The sequence below is a fragment of the Nannospalax galili genome, unplaced genomic scaffold (genome assembly GCF_000622305.1).
Source record: "Nannospalax galili isolate Female #2095 unplaced genomic scaffold, S.galili_v1.0 scaffold154, whole genome shotgun sequence".
Lineage (NCBI taxonomy): Eukaryota > Metazoa > Chordata > Mammalia > Rodentia > Spalacidae > Nannospalax > Nannospalax galili.
In genome coordinates, this window is record NW_008335281.1 from 636,788 (window position 1) to 656,990 (window position 20,203).

The window sequence follows — 20,203 nt, forward strand, 5'->3', positions numbered from 1 at the left end:
CATACACACAGACACATACACACAAAACACATGAGTCAAAACAAAAACTTCAAACATATACCATGAGGCTGAAGTTGGCCTTAGGCATGTTGCTACCAAATGACTGTATTTAAATCTTTCTCCTATCCACTCCATCTGCCCAAATCTCCACCACCTCTAATGTCAACCACTTTCACAAATCCTGCCTGCTCACGGCCTCCATCCAACACTGTGCCCTTCTAAATTATCATTCACACTGCCAACCAAGTTACTGCACAGCCACCCAGGAGCCTATTTAAAATCCTGCACTGTCTCCCTCACTTACTTTAAAGAGCTTTCAAAACCTATCCCACCATCCCTGTTACCCAAGCCACACTCAGCTACCACACTCAAAATGCTTCATTCCTTTTCCATTACCTGAAATGTTCTGTGTCCATTGTCCACGTGGCTACATCCTACACATTCTTCAAGACACAGCTCAAATTCCTCTCTCACTCAGTCCTACCTCATCCTCACTCAGGTAAGCACTTGACCCTCCCCTCTTCCATGTCCCCACCGCCTTCCATACCCTGACTAGTTTTTATGCCAGGATACCAATTGATGTTTTTTCACCCCAACTAGTTAAAAGGCACTTTAAATGGGAAAGTGTGCCTCACTCACCTCCGAGCCCAGCATCCCACACTGATGACTGGGCAGTGATCATTGCTAAATGAATAAACCATGTGCGCAAGAAGGGCTAATGTCTGGAAACTGTTAAGTAGCCCAGCAAACCTTTAAGGAGAACTTACTGTGTGTGGAGAGTTAGGTAAAAGGCTGGCATTGAAACGTCAAATAAAGAAAGCATACAAAAGTCACAAGAGTCAAAAATAGCAAGGAAGAGGGAAAGGCAGGGAAAGACAGATGCTGACAGAGTGATCAGAGGGCAGATTGCTTTGGGGCATACATGCTGATCTTTGAAGGATGAAGGCTTCCAAACTATGGGGTAGGGAGGAGGAACAAGCAGGTGCAGATGCCAAAACAAACCAAGTGGCAAGACAAGAAGGAGGACGACTTCAGGCAGTCCTCACAGATCACCACTGGCCTCCTGCTCAGAGAACTAGGGGATGAGGGGAAGGGTAAGGCAGTGCGGTTAGGAAGGTAAGGTGGCTTCAGACCTCCCAAACACCTCATTTAAACATATATGCCCATTGGAGCTAGAGAGATAGCTCTCATTGAGTTACAGCACCTACTATGCAAGTATGGGGACCTGAGTTCAAATCCTAAGCACCCAGCAAAAAGCTGTGCATGGTCATGTGGGAGCACCAATAAGTCCAGGGGTGTGGGGAGTGAGGACAGGAAGATCATTAGGGCTGGCTGCTTTCCTTATTTGACGTTTCGATGCCAGCCTTTAACATAACTCTCCACACACAGTAAGTTCTCAGTAATGGTTTGCTGTGCTCCTTAATGGTTTCAAGAACCTAGCTCTAGGTTCAGTGAGAGACCTTGTCTCAAGGGAATATGGGCCACCATTCTCTAAGCTTCAAGATGTAGAGAGTAGCGGAGGATGAACATGAGGAATTTGTTTTCCCACTACCAATCACAAATACATCATTCTTAGAAATAATGTCTTAGAAAGTATACTCAATAAGGGGCTAGAGAGGGAGCTCAGTTGGTAGCATGCTTGACCAGCACACATGAAGTCCCAGGTGCAATCCCCAGTACTATATAAAACCAGGCATGGTGATACACACCTATAATCTGGGGTCTCTGGAGGTGCAGGTAAGATGATCAGGAGTTCAAAGCTCCCCAGTCACACTGAGTTGGAGACCATCCCAGACCACATGAGAATCTAACTAAGAAAAAACAAAGAACACATAGTACACTTTCGCAATGAAGTGATTACAGCACTCAGTGCTCCTTGTTGGGTAAGGAAAGTTCAGGATGTGCTGTGAGGCTCCTGGAGCTTAACTACATTGAGGTGAGGACTAAGGAGCTGAGGAAGAAACCCCACGCAGCTGCTCAGTATTTGGGTGGGTCATTCTAGTTCAATGGCCACAGACAAAGCGCAGCTACACGTGTCACCACTCTGCTGACCCACTTTCCTGTTTTACCCTCCGCACAAACCAAACTCCTCAAACTATGAGGCATAAGAAAAAAGTCTGGGACTGGAGAGATGGCTAAGAGGTTAAGAGCACTGGCTGCTCTTGCAAAGGACACAGGTTCAGTTCCCAGCACCTACATGGCAGCTATCAACAGTCTGTAACTCCAGTTCGAGGGGGATCCAAAGTCGCTCAAAATAATTATCGACACTGGTCTATCACCTTCCTTGCTCTCAAGAGTGCAGAGCACTTTCACTTTAATCTCAAGACTCTCAAGCCTGCCCATTCTGTCTAAAAGCCAAGGCACTAGAGGGGAAAACCCACAGGGCTTTGGAAACTTCTGAGTCAAAATTCAGGAACGTGACTGACATACAGCCTGAGTTAAGAGCTCAGTACATCTCGAAACCCAATGTTCAAAAAAAACAAAAACACATACTGGGCCTGGAGAGATGGCTCAGCAGTTAAGAGTACTGGCTGCTCTTGCAGAGGATCTGAGTTTGGTTCCCAGCACCGACATGGCAACTAATACCCATCTGTAACTCTAGTTCCAGGGGAATCTAACACCCTCTTCTGTCATCCGCAGGCATTGCACGACACGGGTGCACTTACCTACATGCAGGCAATACACACATACATATAAAATAAAAAATAAAATATTCATAAATGAAATACTATTCTTGTGTTTTATGTCTCATCAAGCTCCACTGCTCTGACAGAATTTTTTTTTTTTTTTTTTTAAGAAATTGAAGGTCAGGTGAGATGCCTCAGCAGGTAAAGGCACTTGCTGCCAAGGCTGATGGCATGAGTTCAATCCCCAGAACTCACAGAGTGGACTGAGAACTGATTCCAGCAAGTTGTCCTCTGACCTCCACATGGATGTGCACACACACACACACACAAACACACACACACACACACACACACACACACACACGTGCACCCGCACATGCCCGCACACATACATGCACACACATACACTTACATGCACACACGCGCATAAAATAAATGTAAAAAATACATTTAAAGAAAATAAAATGAAAGAACAAGAAGAAATTGAATTTCCAAAACTGATAAGAGATTGTACCACCCGAAGCCAGGCTCTCAGCTGCCGCATGTGCATACACGAACGATTCACCTGTGAACTGTGCCAAGCAAACAGCCTCTGCCGGAGAAACCACAGGACAGAAACAAACATTTCAGACTTGACTGTTTAAAGTCACAAACATGAAGAGCAGAGAAGTCTGTGGAAGTGCAAAGCTTTACCTGTCTCATGGATTTGACAGGTCTAAATCCAAAAACAGCAGAAGCAAAGGTGTCAGGATAGAAACCAGGTTTCCACAGCTGGGTCTGCACGCCATCATCTTGAGAGCAAATTTATATTACACTGTAGATCAGTCTGTGAAGTACTTGCCTTGTAAGCATTTGAATCTAAGTTTGATCCCAAGAACCTAAGCAAAACAAAGCCAGGTATGGCAGCACGCTTACAATTCCAGCACTGGACAGGTGGAGACAGGCAGATCCCTCGGGCTCCTCACCAGCCCAGCCAGCCTGCTTTGGGAGCTCCAGCCCAGCAGCCCAGCCAGCCTGCTTTGGGAGCTCCAGCCCAGCAAGAGACCCCATCTCAAAAAGCAGTGTGGAGCGTGGACAGCTCCTGAGGGACAATGTTGAAGGTTGTCTTCTGGCCTCCATACACCCACACATACCTGTACACACACAAACTCACACTGGCCTACATTCCAAGTATTGAATTAAGTATAGCTCTTATTGAGCAATTAAGGCCTCAAAACAATAATATCAAAATAATAACACAGTAAACTCTTATTTCTCCACATAGTATAAGAAGGGGGAAAAGTCTAGTCACCTGCACCCCACCCTCCATTGCTTTAGATTAAATTTTAACTAATATTTACAACTGCCTAAAGGACCTTGCATTGCTCCTTGTTCCCAGAAAAACCATCATATCTAGTTCAAACTTCTGGGTTCAAATAAGGTTCAATCACACCGAGTTTTCCATTCTGTCTATATGATGAACACATCGCCTTTGCTTAGAGTTGCTCTCGATGATTTACATTTTCTGGTGGTAAATGGATCTCATCTACAGCTTCCCAGCCACAGCCACAGACCTGAGAATCATACCAGCACAGACAGTCCTTAGGGTTGTTCCACATCATCCTAATGAGGTAACAAAACAAGACAGATTTTTACCCCCGTTCCAAAGACTGCTGTTCTCCTCCACCAATGTGAAATTTTCACCAGGGTCCCTGTCTGGTCCCCACTGTAAGTCCCAGGGACTCATGGGAAAAAAAGTCCTACTCAAAGGTTTCCCTTCAAAACACGGGTATTTCAGCCAAGGAAAAAAAGAATCATTTTTCACTCCCTAAGCTGTGAAGGAAAATCCCCTCACAGACACTACTTTAAATGTAAGAATAAAAGAAAGCAAACCACTGACTCCCTAAATTCAACTCAACACTGTGTTATCTAAAAAGAATGCTCTCAAAGGGTCAACAAAGGTCATCTTCCACATCCTTTTACTGATCTTGTTAGGCAACTGTAATTTACCCAAACATCACAAAGCATATTTTCAGCAAGCTTGCTACAATGTAAGCAGGGTTAACCATCAGTATTGAGGAATTTGGTTTCTTTTGATTTCAAGGGCTCTCCCCCACCCCCACCCCTAGCAGCTTCTCAATAGCACAGTTACCCTCTCTGGGCATCAAACCAGGGCCTACCCTGTGCCAAATGTCAGTGCATCTGAAATCCTACCTTTTTCTCAAGCCAGTTAAAAGCCTTGAACAGCAGTCAGAGAAAGAGAGAAGAGAGAATTCACGTCAGACGCACGGTATCAATCTCTCTACCTTGCACCCCAAGGACTGCCTGTCCTCCAGTATTTTCCCCTTTGTCAGTTCTCAGCAGAGACTGGAGAAAAGAGCTGAAAATAAAGGAGGGCCCTGAAGCAGCAGGTCCTGTCTCTTATGCGGGCTACTCTGCTACCAGGGGACCAAAGTAGCTTTGACTCAGCCCAGGCCCAACCTTGGTAGGCACAAAAAAAAAGGCAGAAAGGATGCATGCATACAGTTTACGCTGCACAAATTTGCAAGGGCAGATTTAAGCAAAAAATGAAGACCCTCCTAGGATCAATAGACAAAGTGCCTTGTAAATGAAGACTATGGAGACATCCAACAGTTTCCTCAGTCACATCACCTGAGTTCAAATACCAGCTCCAGCACATCCAAGCTCTGGAGCCTTTTTCATTTATCTCTCAGCTACAATGAATGAGGCTCTGGGCTAGGTGCCAGTGATTGTACTGGTCCCCATTCTTGGGTGGTTAAACTGTACTGGGAAGGGTATCAACAAGAAAGTTCAAGATAATGACAAGAACAGCAGAGAGAACTTACAGAGTGATACAGTGAATGACTAAGCAGGATGTGGTAGGCACACCAGCACTCAGGAGGCTGAGGCAGGAGGCTCACAAGTTTGAGATCAGGCTGGACTATACAGCAAGCCCTTTTCTCAAAAAAGAAATCAGAACTGGGCATGGTGGCATATGCCTTTAATTCTGGCACTCAGGAAGCAGAGGTGGGCAGATCTCTGTCAGCTCTAGGCTAGCCTGATCTATATAGCAAGTTCCAGGCCAGCTGGGGCTACAAGGAAACCCTGTCTCAAAAAATAAAATAATAATAATAAAGACTTTCCAAAGTCAAGAGGGACAATCTCGTAAAGGAAGCAATACCTCGATCTCAATGACAAATAGCGGCTGGAGAGATGGCTCTGCAGTTAGGTGTTAGGAGTACTGGCTGCTCTTCCAGAGGACCTGAGTTCGGTTCCCAGCACCCATGTCAGGCAGGTCATAATGGCCTGTAAGTCCAGCTCCAGGGTATCAATTCTATCTTCTGGCTTCTGTGGGCCCCTGCACAACATGGCATACACTCAAATAGACACACATACACATAAATAAAAAATAATTGGGGCTGGAGAGATGGCTCAGTGGTTGGCAAGAACTCAGATGGACTGGTCTTGCAGAAGACAAGTGTTCGAAAACCAGCACCCACACAGTAGCTAACAACGGTCCGTAACTCCAGTTCCAAAGGATCCAACAGTCTCTTCTGTTCTCTGAGGGCACTGCACGACACAGGTGCACTTACCTACATGCAGGCAATACACTCATACACATAAAATAAAAATAATAAACAAAATATTTTTAAAATAATAATAATAATTTTTAAAGTGCTTTTAAAAAATAAGTCACAAGGAAGTTGTCAATGGTGAAGAAAAGGAAATGTGCAAAGACACTGGGGTAGGTATTACCAAAATAGAAGGACTAATGTAACAAATGACTACTGTCCATGTAACAAATGACTACTGCCCATGGGTTTCACCTGTGAAACAGTGGATGTGAGGATTCATCTCTTGATACCATATCTGCTCATTGTATGTACAGTAAGTGAAAAGTGCCAAACAGAAAATAAATAAATGTAAAATTCAAGAATGCGCATCATCAGCATCAACATCATCATCACCATCAACAACATCATCATCATCACCATCAATATCACCATCATCATTATCATCATCATCATCATCATCATCATCATCAGGAGATGCTACCATAAGAGGCTAGGTGGCCACATCACAGGCATGGCTTTGCAGAGCCTTTAATTTCCTCAACAATTAGATGGCAGGATTCGATAAGAACGCAGAAGGTAAAGCGAAAAATAATAAAGCTGTTCTGTTGAGCTTCCTGCTGGCAGGTTTCTTTCGGGGTTTTTTGGGGTTTTTTTTTTTGGTGATTTTTGTTTTTGCCTTCTTATATACATATATATATGAATGCGTGTGTTGGATCCCCTGGAGCGGGAGTTACAGGCAGCTGTGCTGCCTGATATGCGACCCCTTGCAAGAGCAGCCAGTGCTCTTAACCACTAAGTCTTCTCTCCAGTCCTGGTTTTTTTGTTGGTGGTGGTGGTAGCAGTGGTAGTTTTTTGTTGTTTTAAGACAGGGTCTCACATAGTCCCAGTAGCCAAAGATAACCTTGAACTTCTGATACTGTGCCACCATGCTTGGTTTATGAGGTGTTAGGAATCAAATTCAAGACTTAGTGTGCCCTCGGCAAACACTCTATCAACTGAGCTACATTCCCAGCCAATCCGAGGTTGTTTTTGTTTCAAAAGATCAAATTAGACAACAATGTAGAATTAACTCAACAAATTCCTTCCACAAATTGCTCCCTCCCCTGAGAGTCTGTGATTCCAATTTTTCTGGCTCTCAGAGTTTCCACCTGGGACTCACTGACACACTGGTCATTGCCCTGAGGTCTGCCCTTCTAACGAGGCTCTGGACTAAAACTAACACTGATACAAATGGAAGTTTTCCCAGCCATCACCTGGGATGTTAGTCACTGACTCTAACAGTAGTGAGGATGGGCTTTGAGTTTACACACATCCAGAACCATTTTATTACTTCAAATTTCATAATGCTCCAAAGAGAAGTTCATAAACCACATACTCTACCAGTAAAGTACTTCCCTTAAAAAATTAGGGCTATCACTATAATAGCCATTGTTGGCAACCTTACCACATGAGCCTTGAAGGTAGAGGAAGGTCTGCTGTCACCAACCCCAAATCCAAGCCCATTGGAGACTATATATTTTCTAGTTCTTTTTTTCTTTTTCTGTTTTTGTTTTTTGTTTGTTGGTTAGTTGGGAAGTTGTGCTGAACAGCTTCTGTGGTCAACCTGATACACCTGAGTAGAGAAAACGTCAACTGAGGAATTTCCTCCACTGGATTGGCCTGTGACCATGTCTTCGGGACATTTTCTTGATTGTTGATACAGGATGGCCCAGCCCACTATGGGCAGTGCCACCCCAGCAGGTCATCCCGTATTGTATAAGAAAGCAGGCTAAGCCCAGGCCAGGGAAGAAAGCTAGTAAGCCACATTCCTCCATGGTCTGTGCTTCAGCTCCTGCCTCTAGGTTCCAGCCTGAGTTCCTACCCTGACTTCCCTCAGTGATGAACTATGAACTAGGAGATATGAGATGAAATAAACCCTTTTCTCCCCAGGTTGATTGTGGTCAGTCTTTTTATCACAGCAAGTAAAAGCAAACTAGAACAGGGGTTTTGTTGGTTTGTTGAGTCAGAATCTCATGTAGCCCAGGCTAGCCTCAAATTTTATGTAGCTAAGGATGACCCCAAAGGTCTGATCTTCTGGCCGCCACCCTCTGAATGGGTTACAAGTGTGATTAATGTAGAAACCAACTTTATCACTACATCCTCACCACCAATGCTTTACACTTCAATCTCTTCCAAAAGGAAGAAAACTGGAGCAGCAGATTACAACAAAAATTCTGCAACAGCAAGTGAAGGCTTCTTAGAGAGGGAGGGTCCATTTTCTTTTTTTTTTTTGTCTTTTTGTCCCAACTGTCCTGGAACTCACTATGTAGACCAGGCTGGCCTTGAACTCACAGAGATCCACCTGCCTCTGCCTCCTGAGTGCTGGGATTAAAGGCGGGCGCTATCACGCCCGGCCTAGAATCTGTTTTCTTTAAGGATGCAGCCCCTGAAAGGCTGCCCGTGCTCTAGCAGCTGGCTCTATACCCATACACATACTGCCAGCACTAAGTGGACTTGGTGAGCAGAGAGAGAGAGAAAGAGAGAGAGAGAGAGAGAGAGAGAAACAGAGAAACAGAGAGAAACAGAGAGAGAAACAGAGAGAGAAACAGAGAGAGAAACAGAGAAAACATTTAACAGAGAGAGAAACAGAGAGAGAAACAGAGAAAACATTTAACTAGAAGGAAATAGTGGGGGAAACGGAGAGGGAATTAGAGGGGAGAGAATGGGGGTGAAATTTTCAGACAACAGGAAAATATTCCTTTGCTAGGGTGGGAGCTTTTGTTGTTTTTTTTTAAGATGGGCTCTCACTAAGTTGTACAGGGTGGCTCCCAAGTGGTGTGATTACAGGCATGAGTCACCATATCTAGGGATCGATCTCTCTCTCTCTCTCTCTCTCTCTCTCTCTCTCTCTCTCTCTGTGTGTGTGTGTGTGTGTGTGTGTGTGTGTGTTTTTATGTAGCTAAGGCTGGCCTTGAACTCCTGATCCTCCCATTTCCACTTCTCAAGTGCTGGGATTACAGGCAGACAACAGTATACCCAGCAAATACTCTTTCTTAAAAACTGAAAAAAACAACAAATTTAGCATAAAACATACCCAATACAAACGTTTTAAATATATTTACTGTATGTAGCTCATTCTTACAACTTAATCTAAAAGAAAAAAAGTCCGTTAATCATTTGTAAACTGTGAGTACCACAAGATAGTTCCACTGTATAGTAAGTGGCTGCTCTAAATAAAGATTGAGAAAATGCCTTAGAAAGCAAGAAGACTAACCAGCAGGCTTGTTCAAATCTAAATTTATCTACTGGCTTTTGCAACAAACTCTAGCCAAAAGAGTGTGATTCACATCTCAGCTATGTGACAGCTAAATTTTCAGCGTGTTTTGAAGTAGGTGCCACTAAAAAATAAGTGGCATAGTCATAACATTGGCACTAAACACTACAAGCAAGTTGAGTCTTTAAAATATAAAAAGGAATACAGGTTCATCAAACAGCTTTGGAAAACACATGTGGACAAGAAGAAAAAGAAGGACCACAAATGCCAAGAGGAGATTAGTGTATAGCCCACAATGGTGTTTGTTTGTTCGTTTGTTGTTTTGAGGCTAAGTCTCACCTGTAGCCCAGGCTGGCTTCCAACTCAAAATCCTCCTGTCTCAGCCTCCTACATGCTAGGATGACAGGTGTGTGTCACCAGACCCAGTAATTTTTTAAGAGCTATTTTTCACACTAATGGCTTCATGTATCAAATTATCTTTTAACAATATGTGAATAGCATCTTCCCATGTTTATATATATTTATATACAGTCATATATATATATATACACATACATTCCTATCACTTTTTATAAATTCACATCTACTTTATTCATATATTTTAATTTAATTACTTCCACTGGGAGTCTGTGAAGTCTATTCACCTGCACTGTGTCAGTAAAGAAACCAGCTGGAGAGATGGCTCGGCGGTTAAAAGCATGTACTTCTCTTGCAAAGGACCTGGGTTCTAATCCCAGTATCCATAAGGCAGCTAAAAACTGTCCGTAACTCCAGTTCCAAGGAATCTGACACCCTCTTCTCTCCTTCGTGGGCATTGCACAACACAGGTGCACTTACTTAATGTAAGCCATACACGCATACACATAATATAAAAGTAATAAATAAATTGTTTTAAAAAAAGAAGAAACAGAGCAAGTTTGGAACTATTTCTACAGTCACTTGACCATGGACTTAGTTTTTGAACAACATAGGAACAATTTTGAAACTGGTTAGCAATTCTAAATACTCTGAGAAATAATGACCTAACTCTATCCAATTTGAATTTTTCGATGTTTCCAATTTTTTCTATTATAAATAATTCTGTGGTCGACTTCTTAAATGTACATTTATAGCTACTGCCTAAGGAGAAACTCTACAAACAGAATCATTTGACCAATTGATGCCCTTGTTAAAAACACATTATGTTGGGCTAGTGAGATGGCTCTATAAACAAAAGTTCTGAATTTGATCCTCAGAACCCACATGGTGGAAGGAGAGAACAGAATCTCCAAAACTGTCCTCTGACCTCCATACAAGTGCCATGACGTACACACAATCCCACCACTAGCACACTCAAATAAATGAATGTACTGTTTTAATGCCATATTCAATTCTTAGCACTAAAAAAAGGTTATAAGTTTTACTTAACAAATACCCTAGCAGTATATAAAAGTTCTTAGCCTTTATAAACACTCATTTTTAATTTAAAGAATATTTTGCAAGTATAAGTGCTCAACATACATGCCTAGTAGTTAAAAACTTACATTATTACTCTTTAATGGACATAGTCAAAGAACCAGTGATAAATATTCAGTCTTTTTTAAATAGTATTTCTACTTATTATTATGTGTGTGTGAGATGGATGTGTGTGGATATGCTACAGTGTACATGGAGATCAGAGAGCAGCTTTTAAAGAGCCAGCTCTCACACTGAACCTTCTCATGGGTTCTGGAGCTTGAATTCAGGTTGTCAGCCTTGAGCAGCAAGCACTTTACCCACTGAGCCATCTCACCAGTCCAGTATCCAAGGTCTTAAATATAACAGAGGTTGACTCAGAACATTACTGAGGAACACAAGTCCTCATAAGTCAACCAACTGTCATTTCTCTTCCATTTTCCTGTCACTTTTTATACTTTTCTAAATATAAAGTTTATACTCTTGAAACAAAGTTGAGAAGATTACAACATCCCCAGATCTTTAAAGTACATGCACCAAGGCCAGGCATGGTAGAACACGCCTTTAATCCCAGCACTCAGGAGGCAGAGGCAGGTGGAGCTCTGTGAGTTCAAGGCTAGCCTGGTCTACATAGTGAGTTCCAGGCCAGCTGGAGCTACAGGGAGACCTTGTCTCAAAAATACTCCCCCTCAAAAAACCAAAAACAAACCAAGTACATGAACCAGAAAACATGAAGCCACACCTCCCAAAAATCCTTCAAGCTATATACCAGTCATTGCCCAGTCATAGCCACATCTGTAACGTTCAAACTGTTTACCAACCAAGCACCACAGGCACCATGTAGGGAAATGTCTATCCTATTTAGATTTCATTTTCAGCACATATTTCTGCAGTTACAAATAAGACATAAACTCTTACCATAATATATGGACGGTTCCAAAAGCAACAATCACCTTTGAGTTCCCTTTATTTTGGGGGGGGGGGTCTTTAGTAATGACACTGAATGTAATTTTATAACTCTGAGAGTTACTAAGGTGTAATGTTCACACTCAGGATGGAGTTCTGTATAGTGAGCAAAGCTCAGAAAGGCCTGGCCTCCTCAAAAATATGACCTGGAACCAGTCTCAGAATCCTGTTTGAAGCTTTTTAAAAATACAGAAATTTTCACTCAATGGATCTGGATCAGAGCCAATACATCTGCATTTGTAAAATGTCCCCAGTTGATTCATTTGAAGAGCCAGAACTGAAGAGCAGTGGTTATATAATAAGGCTAGGGAAGGGCAGAATCCTGAGACCTCCAATCCAAATGTTCATATGGAAACTATTCATCCATCTTAGTCAGGTTGATTTAATTATCAAAGGGGAAACTATATCTCTAGAAGCTTATAAGAAATTTCAAAAAGGAGAATAAAGGTAGCATGCCAGCATGGAAGGTGAGCATAAGGTAATGGGATCCTACCATGAGACGATTCCTTCGCCAGAAGCTACGATATTCTAGTTTAAGCATGTAGTTCCCTTCTGTTTTCCAAAAATAAGGGGGAAATTCCCAGCTGTGCTTATGCAACTTACAGTGTCATCTTATAACTGAGCAGCATTCAGCAACAAGTAGCAATTTCACCTAGCGATGCCAGTCCACAACCCACCATACAAATTGGGTTGAGGGATTAAGTTAGGCCACTCAGACACAGTATGTCACCGTTTACAAAATAATGGTCACTGGTCAGAATTTAAATTTCTCAAGAGAAGTTTGCCTCATGAGAACAATGCAAAACAAGCCAAGAAATCTGTGTCTTCAAAATCATCTACATAGAAAGATCCAGAATTAACCTAAGCTTCCATTACCTACCAGATCTAGACTTGATGATATCACTGAATTCATTCTGCCCATCGTCTGGCCTGGCTTCAAGGTCCCCATACTTGGCCATCTTGGCTGAGTTTCAGTGTAATCCAAAGGCTTTCCCAAATCCTCTTCTAAAGATTACTGGCTCTGAAGAATGGTCCAGTTTGACATCAATACCTAAAAAGAAAAAGGAAAACATTGACTTGAATGCACACATATCTATATTCCTTATTTTTTTGGCATATTGATGTATATGTGTGCATGTATATGTGTTCATGTGGGGGGCACACACGTGCACATGTATGCATGTACAAGTGGAGGCTAGAAGTTGAGGTCAGGTATCTGCCTCTGCCTCAGTTACTATCCACCTTATATACTGAAGTAGGGTCTCTTGCTGAACCCAGAGCTCACTTAATGGACTCACTTAGGTAGCCAGCTTGCCCTGGGGAGCCCGTCTCCGCACCCCAAGTGCTAAGATTAAAGCTGAGCTGCCACACCTGCTAGACATGGGTGCTGGGGTTGGGCAGCAAGCACTTAATTGACTGAACCATCTCCCAAACCCCACATATTCTAATCTAGAAAGATATATACAGTAACCAGTAAAAATTTACTGAGCATCTACCATGTAAGGCACTGAGCCAGGATATGAGGATTTGACTACCCAACAATAAACATGGGCTCTTCTACCTTGAAGCTTACAGGCACTGAGCTGTTCATTATAGAATTATTTTGTTATAATCCTGATAGTCAACAAAGGTACAAAAGAGAAACATAAAGTAATAAAAACATACAGAGGATGAATCAACCTGCCCAAGGCCACTGAGGAAGCCTTGAAGAAATGACATTTGAGTCCAGCCTTCAAGAAGAAATTAATTAGCAAAAAGAGAGTGGGAAAAAAGAAGCCAGAGGGCTGAGGCCAGCAGAGGCCCAAAAGGTAAGTGCACCTGTGCAACTATGTGAGGAAGGAAAGTGGGTCAAACATCCCCACCCAGGCTTCTGATCTCTGTCTGAAGACAACGCAGATCCAGTGGTGACGAAGGCACAGAGGTGACACAAGCCATGTTGACAATGTGGCTTGTAGTAGGCCAGAGTAATCTGTGGGAACCAGCAAGGACCATAGTAGGATACAAGCAGCACACTAATTAGTGAACCTAGGCCATGAAGGAGATGTGAAATGAAATTTTTCTGCTCCTCTGTATTTGGAATGTTTTCATGCTACAAGGCTGGAGAAACAAAATCTCAGCCTTGACCAGTGAGTGATCAAACTACAAAAGCCAAGAATGGACGGGCATTGGGTGATACAATGGAAAACAATTCATCATCTGTCTATTCAGTATCTTTGCCAAAATGTCAAGCATGAGGCATATCATGGGCAGATAAATGGGGAGGGACTGTCAAAACAAATGGCTTTGGGCTAAGGAGAGGGATCCGTGGGTAAAAAAGGCCAGGCATGGCAGCATGTGCATGTAATTCCAGCACTAGGAGCTAGAAACAGGAGGTCCTGGGGCTCTTAGCCAATTTGCAAGCTCCAGGTTCAATGAGAGACCCTGTCTCAAAAAATAAGGTAGAAGAGACCCAACATATAACATTGGCTTCCACATGTGCCCCAATGTAGACAAAGACACAGACAATGACAGACAGACAGACACACACACACACAGACACACACACACACACACACGCACTGGCCTAGTTTCTTCAAAACTGTGAATGTCACTAAAGCCAAAACTATCTGCAAGAGGAGGGTACTTCATGGATTAAACAAGACTAAAGAGACCTAACAACCACATACAATCCCGGATTGAATTCAGAATTTTAAGAGCAAACATTTTAGAGTTTATTTCAAAACTGAATTTGGACTGTACTAATAGAAGGCAATATTATTACACCAATGTTAAACTTCTTTAACACTAAATAATAGTGTTGCTAGGCAGGCCTTCCACTGTAGGAGACATGGCGAAATACGTAGAAAGGAAGTGTGACATATCTTCAATGTCTAAGTATGTATGTATGTATGTATGTACACTGATATGCATGTGTATATATACAAAGATATGCACAGACAGGGAAGTAAATAGTATAAAGTAAAGAAAACAAAGGGCATCTGGGTACCTATTATGCTAATCTTTGTATTATAATATTATAGGCAATATGGGATTGTGGCCTAAACAGAGAGAAATGAAAATGAGTGCCTATCCAATAGGCACTATATTAAGTAAAGAAGGTCAATAACACTTAGGAACAACCAGGGCATTAGAGGCTCAGAACACTAAGGTGCAGAATGACTCACTGGGCACTGGGCAATCCAGAAGAGGTTGGGTCATTCACTGGGGAACATGGTTGATAGCAGGCAGGGAGGAAGACATAATGAATGTAATTTGGATTTGCTGAGTATGAGGTGTTTTTGAGACACAAAAAGGGAAAGGACAAAAGGCAATTTGAAATACAGATCTGGATCTCAGGGGTGGTCTGTCTCAGCTGGAGCTACAATTCTAGATAGCTGTGTTGTCCATTGACAGACTTTATTCTGAAAGATTCATCACACCAACTCTGCGGCATATGAGTACCACTCAGACAAAACAATCCTGATCTTCAGTATCGAGAAACCCCTTTAGGATCTAAAGAACTGAAGATCCTGCCCTACAGAACCACCTTTTCATTAAGAATGCCAATAACTACAGCTCTGTATTGCTCCAGCCCTTCCTGGATCTCATCACCCTAACAACCTAGAGAGAAGCAGAGTTCAAATTCAAGCTCAGCGTGTGTCTCTATCTGGACAACAATCCCTTTAAGAGTACCCAAATGCCAATTAAATAAATTAATCATTTAGTTGAGAATATCACAGTCAAGATATCCAAACATCAATTTATAGATAAAGTATATTAATTCACATATTAAAACAAATATCAGAACTGGGCAAGGTGGCTCATGCCTGTAATCCCTGGGGAAGGCAGATCACTGAGTTTTAGGTTGATCTGGGCTGTAAAGTGAGACCCAAAAATCAAACAAACAAATGTCAGAACTAGGGTTTACTTCTAGGTAGGAATGGACAACTCAATCCTTTAATTTTTTTTAATATTTATTTATTATTTTTATTTTATGTGTATGTGTGAATGTGTACATGAATGTTTGTATACCATATGCATGCCTGGGGGCCAGAAGAAGGTGTTGGATCCCCTGAACTGGAGTTACAGGCAGTTGTGAGACCCCTACTCCCATCCATGTGCGTGCTGGGAACTGAACCCAGGTTCTCTGCAAGAGCAGGAAGTACTCTTAACTACTGAGCCATTTCTCCAGCCTCAATCTCTTAACTTAATAATGAATCATACTGTGTTATTTTAAATTTCATATTTTTATAATAGTATTTTGTTTTATTATTCAATACTCAGGAACTGCACTATACAGTATTACTTCATTATATAAATATAAACATTATGTAACAATAACTTTTCTTTATGATCAAGTCAGGAAATGAGTATAGTCCATTAATAAGAGCAGCATGACTTAAAGTTTCAAGAGTTAAAGTGGTTGAAACAAACAAAAATTGGTAAATTGCTAAAGCTTTAAGACCATTTCCTCTCAGTATGTGGATTAGTGCATCAGACTTCCATATTTTATGGGACAATAAAAAACTTTTTAAAATTTTTATATGGCTTTACTACAACTAAAAATTATAGATCTGTATGGTGACTCACAGCTGTAATTCCAGCATACCACAGGATCGAGGTCAGCCGGAGCTACATAGTGAATTCCAAGTGACTTTGGATTACATGCCTAAAAAATAAAAATAAAAACAAACTAAAAGAGTTGAGGATGTGGTTCAGTAGTAGGGTGCTTACTTAGTATACACAAGGCTGAATTTGATCCCCAGTACCACAAAAATAAACAAATTAAAGCCAAAAGTGACCAAGGAAGAAGGCTATTTTCACCAGAAGTGGTGGCACACACCTGTAATCCCAGCACTCAAGGCAGTAGCAGACATACCAGGAGTTCAAGGTCATCCTCTGCTACACAGAATTTGAGGCAGCCTAACCTACGTGAGACTAACCGAAAAGAAAAAAAAAAAAAGAATTCATGGATTATATGTGATTGTATTCCTATCTTCAAGTACAAACCAGTAAAAGACTTACTAAATTCTTAAGTGCATCTTACTATATTAGAGAACCAAAAATTTTATTCAGAAGAATGTCTAAGCATGTTATTATGGAAATTCAGGCTTGTTTAAGAAAAAAAAATCTTTCTTAGAAAGAAGTTGTCCCTTTGAGAGACGCATCCAATTCTCTCCCCCACAACTGGTCTTAGTCAAGGGTCTCCACATTAAAGCTTCCCAAAGACTTTTTCTATCCTATAAAAAAATTGGACTAGGAGATGATTCAGTGGGTAAGGGCACCTGCCACTGGAATGTACTCCCTCATACATACGTATACACACACACACAAAATGTAAAACAAAAGAGTGTGTGTGCATATGTGTTTGCTGTGTTTGCAGGTGTGGGGGGCAGAAGAGGCAGGAACTGAATTCAGGTTTTCTGGAAGAGCTGCAAGAGCTTTTTAACTGCTGAGTCATTCCCCCCCATTGTTTTAAAGAAAAGCTAACTATGTACCTGTGACTTCATTTCATGTGTGTATGACCATATTATAATAATTGTTCATTATTACATTTGATTTTGCCACTCTCCTCAGGATAATTTTTCCAATTTTCTCTTCTTGTTAATGCAAATCCCTAGTGCACTGCAAAAACTATGGCAGAAAAAGTGATCAATGAATCAGGAAAAAAATGAAGAAAAAGCGTAATCGGTCATTTAAACAAATAATAGTCACTAACTGTCACCTGTCACCATTAACGTAGGCTAAGACAGTTAAATGGTACTTCCTTCTAAGTCCTCAATCGCAAGCCAGGTGTAGAGATGCACACCTATAATCCCAGCCACTCTGCAGGCTGAGGCAGGAGGAACTTCAGTTCCAAGCTGGCTTGGGCTGGATAGTGAGACCCTGTCTCAAATTATATAAATAAAATTTTAAAAGCCCAATGCTGCAGCAGCTTCTAACTGGTTGACCAGGAGATTCAAATTAAAGCTTCATTAGAAACAATGTGTCCCAAAGTGACTCCACTTTACACCTGTGGAATAGAGGCGCCTGGCTCCACATACAGCAAAGCAAGCAACTAGGAAAGAATGCACCGGAGGTGTTCTATGAGCCCTACACGGTTGCAATCTATTGGCAGAGCTGCTGAGTCTCTTCCCTCAAAATGACAATGTAAAGTTTATCTTTGGGATGCCCACTGAGACACCCACCCCACTCTCTAAGCATCATCTCCTTCCTTCAGAACCTTTGTTACACAGACCAGAATGCTAAGTATGTGGGTAGGCAGAGGATGGCTCTGAAGAGACAAAACTAGTAAATATGCAACATTCAAGAAGTGCCATTATTAATGAATATTCATTCAACAATGTGCAGTTCTGATGGAAAGTCGTTTAAGTCCTTGGGCAAAAACTATTCATTTACTAGTAACCAAAATCTAGGAATGCGGGAGAGAGTGGCTAGGGAAGCTGAGGAACAAGTTTGCCACTCTGCTGCAAAGGAAATCGCTGAGTGCCAAGAATTGCCATTCACAATCGGAAGCGCTCCAGGGAAGGTTAATACTACTGTGATTAATGCTGTTTACAGGAGTAATAAATTTGGGTAAACACCCGAAGGAGAAGTTAAAGAGCTGTCTAGTCGGTCTCATAAAAGCTGGTAAAAGGGGCAGGGAAAGGCTTCTGACGGAATGGCCCGCTTGGCTCGCTGGCGGGTCCTCGGAACTAAGTGAACATTGCTGGAACTCTCATAGGGTATGCTAACCTCCCGCTGCGTCCCCCACCCCCACCCCGTGCAAGATCCAAAGGAAAGGGTGTGCTGCGGTCCTGGGGCCCCGGCGACTCGGCCCCGAACTCCTGAGCTCTGGCAGACTACAGAGCTCTCCCTACAGCAGCATCGGGATCCCACCCTCTAGATCCTGATGACCCAGGAGATATGAAAGCTAGGGAATAAAGGATGCTCTCCTTGGGACACCCCAGGGAGTGGGGTTAAGGTATTCCCCCAGGCTCTCCAATTTGACGTTTTAGAAAAGAATGCAGTTCCCGGGATCTCAGAGGTCAGGCATGCTCTCTCCCTCCCCTTGAAATCACCCTGGCCAGCCACACGGTCGGGATCTGGGGATCTGCAAAGTCTGAACAATGTGCCTTCTAAAAGTTGCTCGGCCTACAATTAGCTCTTTGTTGGTTTTGTAAGTGGCCTTGGGCAACCAGCGCCTCAGACCCAGACCAAAGAGGGGTACGAATTACCTTGTCAGTTGCAGCAAGAGATGCCAAGAGTCGGGGAGAGCCGGCGACGGTGCGGGACTGCGCAGCAGTGAGGTTCCCCTGTCCCCTGAGCCTCTCCAAGGCTGCTGGCAGGGAGCTGGTGACCGCGCCACGCTGGGGCCCCACCCTCGGGAGCAGCAACCACCCAGAGGTCGAGCACGCCTCCTGCCAGGAGGCCGGCAGGGAAGCGCTCCCCACCCAGTCCTCGGGGACACCGCCCGGGCCCCGCCTTCCCGGAGCTGGAGGTGTGTGACCAGCTCTCCTGAGGAGGCCACGTCCGCTCCAGGAGAGATCACGGCCTGCGCCCTGCTCCGCGGGATGCGCGGACAGGCGACCCAGTTCCCCCGTACGGAGGGAGGCTGGAGGAGCGCGGCGACAGCCCAGAACCAGCCCGAGGAGTCTGAGACCTAAGCCACAAGTTCGGATCCCGACCTTCCCGGCTCCCGCCCAGAAGAGCTGCCCCGCGCTTGCAGGGAAAGTGCACACCAAAGTAGGCGACAGCTCCTACTTCGAGACCCGGGACCCGGGCGGAAGAGCCGCACAAAGGTCCCACCTCCTCCTGCCCCCGCCCCGTTCCCTCCGGGGCTGCGGTCACATTACTCAGCCTCAATAATGCATGCGCTTACCTGCTTGCCCAGTCCCGGAGCCCCGGGGCGCCTCTGCGCCACACTGGCCACAAGAATCGCGGGGTGTACGCGAGCTTCAGCTGGACGAGGAATTTGGTCTGCGATGTTTTCCTTTTTTTTAATGAAATATGCAGAGCCAAACAAGATCCGAAAGAGGTTGGGGGAAAATGATACCCAAATGGAAACGCCCCTGACTTGTGCAATCTTCCTGCCTCGTAGTTCCGCCAAAAACAAAACACGCGCGCAAGCTGCAAGTTGACCCAACGCGGGAATGACCCGAAAGAAGAGTCGCTTCTCCCGAGATCTCCCGACCGCCTTCGGGAGCTTCGGGAAGCCCCTCCTCGGCCCTCGGCGGGAGAAAGCCCGCGGCCGGCGGCGGCCAGCTCCCCTGCTCCAGGGAAGGGCGACTCCACAACTTTGTGAGCCGGGCTGCGGGCGGCCGGGCTCCTCCTCCCGGTCCTCCCAGCCGCGGCCCCTTTGTTGGAGAGCCGCGAGGGTGGGGCACAGCGCGGTCCCCGCCGCCGCCCCC

The 20,203-nt window shown here is 43.6% G+C and overlaps 1 protein-coding gene across 1 annotated transcript in view; it reads right to left on the reverse strand.

The window, feature by feature from the left end:
- The window catches only part of Utrn (utrophin), a gene marked incomplete in the record, with an annotated part of 557,450 nt that extends 538,285 nt beyond the window's left edge, over nucleotides 1-19,165 (reverse strand). The window contains 2 exon segments of the mRNA XM_029561956.1: nucleotides 12,715-12,885; nucleotides 19,031-19,165. Coding sequence (XP_029417816.1) covers nucleotides 12,715-12,793 — 79 coding nt within the window.
- Nucleotides 19,166-20,203: the final 1,038 nt, after the last annotated feature.